Here is a 12,653-nt window from a genome sequence, read left to right on the forward strand (position 1 = left end):
CCCCCCAAACCCCCCTTGCTCCACCACGGGAATACTGCAAGCTCCGCTCAGACATAGTCACAGCACAACGCCCTGAAAATACGCAGATCGGTTGATCCACAATTGAAGAACATAGGACCCAGGACCGGGTGCCTGAGCCTGGCCATAGCCGGAGTCCCATACCTGGGAGAGGCCATAGAGGCCAGCCCAGAGTGGGCAGGAAGTGGCCCGGGCTCACAGAGCAAGGGGAGCAGGGAGCCACAGGGGCAGCCTAGCCCAGCCTCCCCTCTCTGGGCCCAGAACTCTCCACCGTCTGCTCAAACTCCTCTCCCCAACCCAAACCCAGAACTTCTTGGAGACCCCAAGGCAGGAAAGTGAGCCGGCTGCCCTTCCAACCTGGCACTGCTGAGCCTGGAGCCCACTCCCTCTGCCCAGAGTGGCCAGCAGTCAGGTCTGGTCAGAGGAAGGTGTGCCGGCCCCCTGCTCAGTCATGGCCTCTTACAGGCAGGGCCTGGGCCTTTGTCTCCGTGTCACGTGCCTGGCACATAACAGGGACTTAATACATGCCTATTGAATCAATTCGTAACTCAGCATCTCTCCGACTGGACACAGACTCCTGAGGGCAGGGACCACCACATCTTTTTTGTCTCTGTACCCCCAAGGCCTGGCACACAGCAAGTGGGGGGCCAAGAATGAACGGAGATAGTAACAGCAGACACTTGTGGAGGGCTCAGTGCGCCCTAGGCAGGCACTGCTGCCCGTGCTTTTTCTAGATTAACTCACGTACTCTCCCCACCAAATAGAAGGTCGGTGTCATCATTCTCCCCATTATACAGACAAGGGTGCTGAGAGTGAGGTACATTGTCCCTGGTCACACCGTTAGCCAGAGGCAGGCCTGGGATTCAGCCCGGGCAGCCGGCTCCACGGTCCACACCCAGGTTCCGTTTCATCAGACCTCCTGCTCGGGCGCTCGGGAGCTAGAAGGCGAGGCCGCCTCTGCCCGGACAGAGCCCTCTGCTCTACAGGACCCCTAGGGAGGCAGAGAAGCTCCTTCCCCACCCCCAAGGCCTGGCACTCTGGGCCTGACCGAGCGTTTGACTCCACCGTGGCATCGGTCGTCTGGGGATTAAACCGGAGTCTCTGGGAAGACAGCAAAGGAGCTGCAAGCCTGGCAGGGAGGCTGCAAAGATCACCCAGTGCCAATTAGCGGCCCCGCCGTGCCAGGTCCAGATGGAGCCCTGCCTCGGCCTGACTCAGGGCTCACTCGGTCAATTATCACCTATCCCGGAGCCCAGGGGGCAGGTGGGGAGAAAATCTGTTTCCCCATAATCCTCCCTCCCTCTCCCGGCCAGCTGCTATCCCTGCCTGGGGTCGCCTGGCCAAGGGATCTGGGCGTCTGCAGAGTCCCCAGGTGTGTGGGGCCAGGCTTCGCCTCTGTCTTGCTGAGTGACCCGGCAAGCCCTGTCCCCTCTTAGGCCTGACGACAGGGTCTCCAGTAATGACGTTCAAGCCGCGCGATAATTTCTCCGTCCAGGAATACCTGAGCGCAAGGTTTTTGGAATCCCACAGACCTGGGGTCAAACCTCAGCTCTGTCATTTAGTAGCTATGTGACCTCGGCATCATCATTTCACCTTCCCCCTTGCCAAGCCTCGGTTTCCTCGTGCGTAAAAGGGGGGGGGGGCGGTGATAATGGTGCGGCTTCAGTGGGTGGTCAGGTGGATTTAACGAGAGATTCCGTGCCAATCACTTGCACCGGCCTCAGCACCTGGAAAGCACATGATAAATGAGAATTATTACCACCCTTGCACCCCGGGTGAGTAATAATAGCTGACACGTATATGGTACAGAACTTGCTGTGTGTTCTGTGTGGATATCAGCCCACCAAACCCACAGCCCCTGCTGTTGAGCCCCCCACCGTCCACTCGGGGAGACAGACCTGCCCTCAGCTAGCAAACTGAGCTGACTGAGCACCAATTATGTGCCAGACCTGGCACTGGGGATGTGGAGACTGAAGACCCAGCCCCTCCCCCAACCAGGGTCCATCCACCGGGGAGCAGCACACAGATGAGTGGCGGAGGGGTGAGGTCCGTGGTAGGATGCAGCTGGTTGGTACCAGCCTGGCTTCCAAGAGCCAGCCATGCACACTTCTTCCCAACTCCACGTTCAGTTATCTCAGACTGGTAGCTTGAAATTTGTCCTAGTGGGAGCTTTGCCACCGAAATTGACAAAGGTGACCAATCAGGGCTTCCCGCCCCCCTTCCCCGCCCCAGAGGGCCATTGAGCAGGACACCACTGCCCAGAGAGTGTGTCTGATGTGCCACAGTAGGGGTCTGAGGTGTCTGCTGTAGAGAGTGGAGGCCGGCCTCCCAGAGGCGTCCATGTCAGAACCCCATCCCTGATGGGCAGAAGGACATTCAAGCAAAGGGGCCCTTGCACGTGCAGCCAGGGCATCTAGGGAACAGCAAACAGACGAGAGAGGTGACCAGATGGGGCCAGAGAAGTGTACCAGAGGGTCAGGTTACCAGAGACCGAGGACGTTTCTGGGACACGGGACTTCCCGTTTGAAAAGCAGGATGAGTTGTCACCATAAGTGGACAGCCCCCTGGGATGACCCATGGGGACAGAAGATGGGAAGTGGAGTGGGATCTGAGCAGCCACAGAGCCAGATGAAATTGACGTGGTGATGGTGGCACCGAGCCTGGCATTTGCTTGACCAAGTATTTTCTCATGACCCCCTGTAAGGGGCATATTCGTTTATGCGACAAGTACATGTATTGAGCAGCTACTATGCTCCCACCACTCTGCCAGGAGTTAGGGAACCAACGAGAGAGCCAGACGAACCTAGTTCCTCTTCCCCTCTGCAGGCACTTCCCAGGCAGGGAAAAGACATCACACATGTTTATAAGCTGTTTTCTAATATAATTACAATTCGAGATGAGTGTCAACAAAGGAAACAGACTGAGACAGAGTGTAATGAGAGAATCACTCTGGCCAGGGTGGTCAGGGAGGGCCTCTCTGGGAAGTGACATTAAAGCTGGGGCCTGAGGGGCGCCTGGGTGGCTCAGTCGGTTAAGCATCCAACTACACCTCAGGTCATGAACTCGTAGTTGGTGAGTTCAAGCCCCATGTCAGGCTCTGTGCTGACAGCTCAGAGCCTGGAGCCTGCTTTGGATTCTGTGTCTCCCTGTTCCTCCCCCACTTGCACACGCTCTCTCTCTCTCTCTCTCCCTCTCTCTCTCAAAAATAAATAAAGATTTTTTAAAAATTAAAAAAAAAAAAAAAAGCTGGGGTCTGAAAGAAGCAGGTCAACCATAGGAAGCAGAGACAGTGCTCCAGGCAGAGAGACAGCATGGCCAAAGGCCCTGAGGCAGGGGCACTCTTGCCAACCGAGGGGCTGGAGTGCAATTGAGTGAGAGAAGTGTCCAGAAATGCCAGGGAGACCACAGAGCCAGCCTGGCGGGCTTCTCAGACCAGGGCTGGGTGTGGGGTAGTTCTCAGTGCCACGGGGAGCCACCTGTGAGTTTAAAATAAGCAGAGTGTGGTGGGTCCGATTCATTCAGATCTCTCCAGTGAGTGTGGGGGATTAGAGGGGAGACAGAAGTGGGTCAGGGAGAGCCACGCAGAGACTCTGACTGCATCCATACCTTGTACGTATCATCAGCCCCCTTTCCGGAGGAGGGGACTGAGTCTCAGAGAAGGCACCTGTCAGAGGCATGGCCTCCAGGTCCGTTTTCTTCCCAGTTCTGTGCGTGAAACCCGGATGTTGGCAGGACTGAATGCCTTCCCAGCTGAGAAGCTAGGAGTGGCACAGCCCCTAGGGCACTGGGCACTGAGGGCGGGCCGCGGTTCCTGACCTCTCTGTGGGCAAAGAGGTGGCGGACCAGAGCTGAGGGCCTCCCCCCGCTCACACACTATACCTGGTATCAGAATCTGCCTCTGCTGCTGAAGAGCCAGGTGTGTCTGCCCCTCTTTGGGCCTCAGTTTCCTCCAACGTCGGATAAGGGGGTTGCACTGGACGCTTTTGCAGCTTTGTCACTTCGCCCACCCGTCACCTGCTAGGCACCCGGCATCGGACTGGGAATTCACAATCCAGCCAGGCACTTACAGGTTCATCCCTAAGTAAGCAAAACAGGCACTTCTGGGACACCCGTCGGCTGAGCCTCCGACTCTTGGTTTCAGCTCAGGTCATGATCTCCCAGTTCATGAGCTCGAGCCCTGCATCACACACTCTGTGCTGACGGTGCGGAGCCTGCTAGGGATTCTCTTTCTCCCTTTCCCTTTGCCGCTCACACACCCACACCACACACCCTCTCGCTCTCAAAATAAATAAATAAACATTAAAAAAAAAAAAAAAAAAAAAAAAGAGAAAGAAGCCTTCCCTCCAGGAAAGGCTTCCTGGAAGAGGGGTACCTAAGCCAGGTCTTAAAGGGGTGTAGGAGTTTGATGACAAGGGGAAGGCATTGCAGGGAATGAGGGCAGGGTGGACAGAGGCCGGAGGTGTGGAGGCAGGCCTGGGGCAGGCACCACATGCAGCGGACTGTGCGGAACAGCACAAAGCTCAGGGTGGTGGGCACTGAGAGGCAGGCAGGTGCCAGCCCTGGGAGCCTGGGGGCGCTGAGCAGTTTGGGGAGCTGTTGCGGATTTTTTTTTTTAATAGCAGTTTTATTGTGACGTGATGCACATACCATAGAATTCAGCTAAATTGTACAATTCAGTGATTTTTGGTGTATTCATAGAATTGTGCAACTGTCACCGCAGTCAATTTTAGAACATGTTCATCACCTCAGAAAGAAACCCTCTTGCCCATTAGCGGTCACTCTCCATTCTCTGCTCTCCCCTGTCCCTGGCAACCACTAAGCTACTTCTGTCTCTAGAGATCGCTGTTCTGGAAGCCTTTTGTGACTGGCTTCTTTCACTACGCACAGTGTTTTCAGGGTTCATCCACGTTGTAGCACGTATCAGTGTTTTATTCCTTTTTACGGCCAAATAATATTCCATTGTGTGCCATTGTGGATTTTTAAGTGGCACAAAAAGGTTTGTACTTTAGAAAGCTGGCTCTGGAGGGTGGGCAGGAGGAGGCCAGATGGCCATGAGAGCCTAAGGAGTAGGTAAGAAGAGCTTTCTGGATGCCCGCATGGGTGGAACAGTAGGAGGGAAGAGCCAGGACGGGGCACTGCTGAGTGGGGGGAAGACCTGATAATTGGCCGCAGGGGGTGAGGGGAGGGAGGAGGCATCCAGGGTTCCAGGGGACTGGGTGGAGAGTGACGTCACCTTGCAAGACGGAAGAGTGGGTTTTGTGAAGCACGGTGCCGAGAGATACAGAAACCATAGCTGCCCAGTGAGAAGGCGAAGGGGTGTCCAGCCAGACACCTAAAAGAGGGAAGGCTTCTGAAGGAGGCAGCCTGGGGAGTCTGAGATGGGGCCAGGATGTGGTGACTGGGAAGGACAGCCAGGAAGGTGGCCCAGATGGAGGGGCTGGCACGGCACAGAGACTGTGGGCAGCCACTCACCAGCCAGGCCCCGGGAATTACCAGCAGATGGGAGAGATGTGCTAAGCTGGGCCGGCTCTTGCCCGAAAGGGAGCCAGGAGGGTCCTGATCTTGGGATCAAAACCTTTTGGCATCTATTAGGATGGTCCTAGACCCCCCCTTCACAGGAGCCCTGTACCCCCACTTTACAGCAGAGGAAACTGAGGCTCAGAGAGATCAATCACTTAACTAGAGCCAGAGCTGACTGGATAGTGCCAAGATGGCACTCTTTATCCAGACAGCAGGGAAACTCTGGTGCCTGAGAGGAAAGTAAGAAGGAAGGAGGGCAGGAGGACTCAGGACCCCAAAGCCAATGCAGTCAAGTGGAGAGAGCTCTGGGCACCTGCCCAGGAGCTGCCAATCCCTGCTTAGCACTCACAGACCTTTGACAACAATGCAAGTTGCCTAAGGGCAGTGTAGTGTGGTGGTTAGGGAAGCCTCTAGAGTCAGACCACCCAAGATTGAATCTCAACTGTGCCACGGTAAGCTCACATCCTAGCAAATTACTTCACCTCTGTGCCTTCATGCCTCCATCTGAAAATGCAGGTGATAACACTCCCTCCATCACAGGGCTGGGTAAGGACTGGATGAGTTACTATGGGTTAAGTACTTAGAACAGTGCCAGTATTTAGTAAGTACTCAGTAAGGGCTGCCTGGGTGGCTCAGTCAGCTAAGCATCCAACTCTTGATTTCAGCTCAGGTCCTGATCTTGTGGTTTGTGGGATCGAGCCCCCCACATCAGGCACTGTGCTGAGAGCACAGAGCCTGCTTAGGATTCTCTCTCCCTTTCTCTTTCCCTCTCTCTCTGCCCCCACCCCCACCCTGGCTTGCCCTCTCTCTTTCTCTCAAAATAAATAAACACTTTCAAAAACTACTCGGTAAATGTTGGCTGTTTCGTATTTACACTCTGAAGGCCTGGTATCCCCAGCTGTACAGCAGAAGCCCTAAAAACTCCCCAGAGCACTCAGTGTCATCCTCCTTGGTGTCACTATGGCCTGAATGGTTATGTCAAAGTCCTGACTTGGCCCTTGCCTGGCAGTTTCTTAAGGACTGGACTGGAGCTGGCTCTTCAGGATCCCCACAGGGCCTGGTCCAGGTGACATCAGCCAGTGTAGTTGTCTGTTAAGTCGGTTGCCACCTTCTGGAAGCCCCCTCCAAATGGCAGGTAAACTAGGACCCCAGGGGGAGGGTGTTGCTTCCTAGTGTCCCAGGGGGACTTGTGTGTGGCTTATTTACTACACGCTTGTGTCATCCAGCAAAGCCCTGAGATTGTAACCACAACCTTTCCCCACCCCCATGCCAGACACTGGCCATCGCATGGAGTCCACTTTATGGGGTAGATGCTCTCTCAGCAATGAGAAAACTTTAGCTCACAGAAGGTGAACTCCTTGTCTGAGGTCACCCAGCAGATTGGTATTTGAACCAGATACCGTTCAATAATGCCAGGAATTATTCCGGGCATTTTCGCCTAAATTAACCAGTGTAATCCTCACAGCAATTATAGAACATAGATGCTGTTGTCCCCATTTTGCAGGAAGGAAATAGCTTAAGCGACTGGCCCGAGGTCATACTGCTGGGGATTGGCCAAGCAGCCTGCACACCGGCCACCGTTCTTCACTGCCTTCCTACTCGCACGATCCCCGAAGCCCAAGCTCTTCCCGCTTAGGCAAGGCAACTTCAAGCGGTGTTAATGGAGCATCTGCTGAGTGCTGGGTTCTGTGCGCTGGGCACAGGGGAAGGAGCCGTGAATCAGACAGGGCTCCGATCCTGAGGGAGCCAAGAGCACGGCCAGGGGACCCCTTGATGAATAATTATGGCAGGGGAGTAAAGCTTTCCGATCTCAAGTAACAGAAGCGCCAAAGAGGGTGGGGTCTCCGAGGCTGGAGCTGGTTGAAGACTTGAGAGGAGGGCAGTTTGCTAAGATGTGAACTTGGAGGATAAGCTTGGAGACTGGGGCTGGAAAAATAATTGAGGGAAATTTACGTTAGCCATTTACATATGAGGAAAGTGATGCTCTGAGAGGCAGAGATGGCTTGCCAAAGGTCACACAGCACACAGGCATGGAATGTGAGCGTCCCTGGCCCGGGGACAGTGTAGCCGCATTTCATTCCAAGGAGGAACTTGCCTGTTGCAAAGCTCTTCCCCATCCGCCTTCTCAGTTACCCCTTCCATGATCCTCCCTCCCAAGATCACAGCAGAGCTGGGATTATGAACCCCAGTAAGCAGGAGAAGAAACAGGCCAGGAGAGGGACAGGGCCTGGACCTGCCAGGCCTCCCAATTCCCAGCCCAGGGCTAGAAGAGGGTAGGGTGGACTTGCACACTGGTCCACATAGGACTGGTCATTTCTTGTAGAACCTGAGCCCTGAGCTGCAGGGCCTGAACCCAGATCCTGAGCAGTCCGCCCCAGAGCAGGGAAGAAGGCCAAAGCCTCTGGAAGAGCCCTCTTAGATGAACATGCCCATCAAGTGCAAACACTTCCCTCCTCAGGCTGTCCCTGGTATTGCAGGCTCCGTTTAGCGAAATGAGTTGATCAAACACCTGCTGCGCTAACAGCTAGTACTCACTGGGCACCCACACTGTGCAAGGGATTTCCCCCAATGGCTTTCAGAAATAGGTCTTGGGATCATGATTTTACAAGTAAGGAAACTGAGTCTCAGAAAGCATAAGCCGCTTGTCTATGGTCACACAGCTAGTAAAAGCCCCATCTGGGACTCAAACCCAGTCCTGTCCACTTCCAAAGTCAGTGTTCTTTCCTGCTATACCCACGTCATCTTTCTACATGCCCCGCACTTTGCTACTGTAATGTAATCATCCTCAATCATCTGGAAGCCAGGAATCTAGTTACAAGAATCAGGGTTCAGCCAGACATTAGTGAGCAAGACTGGGCCACGGGCGCTTCCCCAGACCCCTTCAGGGTCTTTGGAATAAGTCAGGATTGACCCTGGAAGCTGTGGCTCAGCCAACCTGGAGTATTTGAAGAAGGATTGCTAGGGGCCCCAGCTGAACCCATAGACAGCTTCAGAGACAAGATGCCAGGTAGCCTGGAACCTTCTGGGCACAGAAGGGACTGCCAGGTTGGAGCCTGGAGGCCCCCAGGAGCCTTAGGAGATGGGACTTCCCAACAACTGCACTTCGCGGCCCCTCCGTGATGCCGTGTGGCGTCTACGAGAAACTGCAGGGCCTCTCCATGCCTTGCGACCTCTGAGCCCTCCTCCGGTTTCTCCAGCAATTCTCCTTGTCTTCTGTCCCAGGTTGCCCATCTGGAACCTTCAAGGCCAACCAAGGGGACGAGGCCTGCACCCACTGCCCCATCAACAGCCGGACCACTTCCGAAGGGGCGACCAACTGCGTCTGCCGCAACGGCTACTACAGAGCAGACCTGGACCCCCTGGACATGCCCTGCACAAGTACGTTCGGGGCCTCTCGGGAGCAATGCCTGACCGAGTCCCGAGTCCACGTGCAGAAAGCTCAGAGCAAGGGCTGGACAGCCGTCGGGCTGCAGCCAGCCTTTCCCGAGAGGGGAGCAGCCAATCACCTGATGGGAGGGGAAATGAAAAGCTGTTTGGAAAAGGACCATCCCGGGGTGGTTGTATTGCCAACAAGCAGCTACCATGGAGCTGGCATCTGGCTCCTTACCTCCTCCTGCCAGTCACATGGAGGATAAAGTCAAGGTCTCGATTCACAAAGGGACAGTAAATGGGAGGCTTGGCAGAAGGAGAGCCAACCTGGTGTCTGTGACAGAAGAGGCTGCCCGGTGTTCTAACCTGGTGGCGGCCGCCTGAATCACAGGCCAGCGTTCTCAAAGAAAGGGGTGACTACGGGGGCAATCTCCCCACCCCTGGATCAGACAGGAATGGCATTCAGCTGCAGGCGACAAGAGAGAGAGCTGACCCCAGTGACTTAAACCATAAGGATTTATTCTCTCATTTCGCAGAACCCCAAAGATAGGTACCCCTGGGGTAATTGTGGCAAATCCGTGAAGTTCTCTGGGACCCGGCTCACTCTTTCTGCTCTGCTACCCTCGGCATGTGGTTCCTCTCCTTCGGGTCACTTCCTAGTCCAGCATTGCTGCTGAAGCTCCAGCCATCACACACATTCTAGACGGAGGAAGGAGGAAAGGGACAAAGGCACATTTTATAGCTGTGCCCTTTTAAGGAAAGGTCCTAACCAAAAAACCTCTGCCGTATGTCAGTGGTCAGCACTTAATCACAGGAGGCTGGGAAATGTAGTCTTCTGGCTGGACGTATTGCCCCCCCCAAATAAAATCGGGGTGCTATTAGAAGGAAGAAGGGGAAATAGATATCAGGTGGGTGTAATCCCCAACACAAAAAGACTGGTCCTGGTCCCGGTAACAAACACCAAAGAGGTTGGAGTCCAGGGAGAAAGGGTTAAGCAGATGTGCAGCAAGATGAGAGTTATATTCTAGAAGCATCTCTCTGATGGGTGGAGGGGAGAAAGGATGCGAAGGAAGCCTTTGGGGGCCTGGGCTGGAGCCAGGGCAGTGGGCAGAGAGCCGTCCCTTGGGGAACGTACCTCCACAGCCCCCCACTGACCGAAACCTCTCCCCACCCTCAGCCATCCCCTCCGCACCCCAGGCGGTGATCTCCAGTGTCAACGAGACCTCCCTCATGCTAGAGTGGACCCCGCCCCGCGATTCAGGAGGCCGTGAGGATCTCGTCTACAACATCATCTGCAAGAGCTGTGGTTCAGGCCGGGGCGCCTGCACCCGCTGTGGGGACAACGTGCAGTATGCGCCCCGCCAGCTGGGCCTGACCGAGCCGCGCATTTACATCAGTGACCTGCTGGCTCACACCCAGTACACCTTCGAGATCCAGGCCGTGAACGGTGTCACCGACCAGAGCCCCTTCTCGCCTCAGTTCGCCTCCGTGAACATCACCACCAACCAGGCAGGTAAGCACTTCAAATGCACGCTCCGGGGGCGGGGCCGCGCCCGGCTGTGCAAACCAGTATCCCGCCAGCCCTCATCAAAGACCCTCTCGCCCCTGTGGAGTGGCTTCTGCTTTTCCAAGGCTGTACTCACCTGGGAGGGTAAGCGTTTACCTGTCCGTTGTCATGGTGTTCATAATAACCGCTGTCGTTTGATGAATGTGTGTCGTTGAAGGTAAGTGTGAAGCTGCTATAACAAAAAGGGTTCAGTGGCTTAAAGTTAACACAGAAATTCAGGCTTCTCCCCTGTGAGAGTCCACAGGTGAGCAATCCAGGCTAGTGGGTAGATCGGATCCACTTGGAGACTCGGGGGCCCGGGTTCTTCCGTGTGCGTCAGCGCCCCCCACGCCCCCTGCCTGTGTGCACGACCGACGCTGAGGTGCAGGCCTGTCTGTGCTCCGGCCTGCGGGGAGGGTGGGAGAGAGAGGACGCAGGGCCACAGTAATGTTCCAAGCCGGGTAAGCAGGAGTGGCACCTGTCACTTCTGTGCACCTTCCCCCGGAAAGAGCTTGGTCATGTGGCCTCACCGAACCAGGGAGGAGGCCAGGGGATGCGACCCCTCGAAGCCTAACTTAGACCTCTCACAGTGGGCGGTGGGGACACAGCCAGGAGACATCTAGCAGTTTCCACAGGTGTCTTCTGTGAGTCTCCCGCCCACTCCAGTTCAACTCAGGCAAACTTTCCTCCCTCAGCTCACCTTTCATAATCCTTTCTGGGACCCCACGTCACTCCATCTTCTGCCCTGCTTCCCTCATGGCAAAAAAAAGTTGCCAACAAGGCAGTCTCACCACTGCTTCCATTCCCTCCTCAGTCTACTCCACGCAGGCTTCTGGCCCCTTCTCTCCACCAAGACCACTGTCCTCTGGGTCGCCAGTGACCCCCATGTGCCCAGGTCCAGGAGACACTTTCCAGCCTCATCCCCCAACCAAGGGCCACATGAGATTTTCAAGGACCTCATGGGACCTATAGGCTGAAAACTGAGTGTGCCCCTCAGTTATTCAGTCAACAACCCTTGCCCAGCTTCCGCTGTGAGCATGGTCTGGGGGGCCCTGTCCAAGGAAGAGCCAAGGGAGGCCAGGCTCCAGGAGAAAAGGTGAGTGGGCTACCCACCTTATCCTTCTGATGTCAAGTGAGACCCACACAGTAAGTGCACAGGGGATCCAGAGATATAGGTCTAGGGAGGCTTCCTGTAAGAGGCAGGATTTGACCTGTAGTTTAAAGGACCAAAAAAAATTTTAAGGGAGTGATAGAAAGAAATGTCTTATGGGGCACCTGGGTGGCTCAGTCAGTTAAGCGTCCAGCTTTGGCTCAGGTCATGATCTCATGGTTTGTGGGTTCGAGCCCCACATCAGGCTCTGTGCTGACAGCTCGGAGCCTGGAGCCTGCTTCATATTCTCTGTCTCCCTCTCTCTCTCTGCCCCTCCCCTGCTTATGCTCTGTCTCTCTCTCAAAAATAAATAAAAACATTAAAAAAAAAAAAAAAAGAATGAGGAAGGACATGAACAAGAACATGGAAGGAAAAGGGGCCAACCAGCTCTACCTGGCTGAGGGGTACTTTCTATACATGACCTCACTGCATACCCCCAGCTTCCTTGAGTAGGAGACATCCATGCCCCCATTTGACAGATGATGGTCAGAGAAGTTGAGTCACAAAGCAGGAAGGGTAAGAGACAGGAATTAACTAGGACAAACAGATTGTGCTTGGGCACAATCCAGGGTATGTCCAAGGACATTGGGTTTGATGGTGTGTGAGAGCGAGTGCATGTGTAAGAATGTGTGGGTGCGTCACTGTATGTGTTTGGGCGACCATGTGTTTATGATTGTGATTACATGTTCTGTGGCCATGTGGCTTCTTATTTATACATGCATTCATGAGCATGGGTGTGTCTGAATGTGAGGGGCTTGGAGGGGGGTGTGTTTGAGCACGAGTTTACACGTATGAATGTGGCCCTGCCTCTCTGTGTGTTTGTGTATGAGAAGGAGTGTGGTTTTGTTTGTGAATGGTTGCGGTCTCGCTGTGGCCAACAGGGCATATTTGTGAGCATGTGCCTGCAGTTCTTGTGGGGTCATGGGTGCATTTCAGCCCCACTCAGATTGGGGATCCGGATGGAGCTGACTCAAGGCAGGCAATCTGAGAGAACCAACAGCTGTTGGTAAAGACACCTCACAGATTATGAAGCCTCAGCTGTGAGGCTGT

The 12,653-nt window shown here is 54.7% G+C and overlaps 1 protein-coding gene across 2 annotated transcripts in view; it reads left to right on the forward strand.

Annotated features, from left to right (window-relative positions):
* EPHB2 (EPH receptor B2) overlaps positions 1-12,653 on the forward strand; it is a 124,613-nt gene that overhangs the window by 70,567 nt on the left and 41,393 nt on the right. For both annotated transcript variants that reach the window (XM_030327133.1, XM_030327134.1), the window contains exons 3-4: positions 8,761-8,916; positions 10,085-10,420. In XM_030327133.1, the coding sequence (XP_030182993.1) occupies positions 8,761-8,916; positions 10,085-10,420 (492 nt within the window). The remainder of the gene's footprint in view (positions 1-8,760; positions 8,917-10,084; positions 10,421-12,653) is intronic.

The sequence above is a fragment of the Lynx canadensis genome, chromosome C1 (genome assembly GCF_007474595.2).
Source record: "Lynx canadensis isolate LIC74 chromosome C1, mLynCan4.pri.v2, whole genome shotgun sequence".
Classification (NCBI taxonomy): domain Eukaryota; kingdom Metazoa; phylum Chordata; class Mammalia; order Carnivora; family Felidae; genus Lynx; species Lynx canadensis.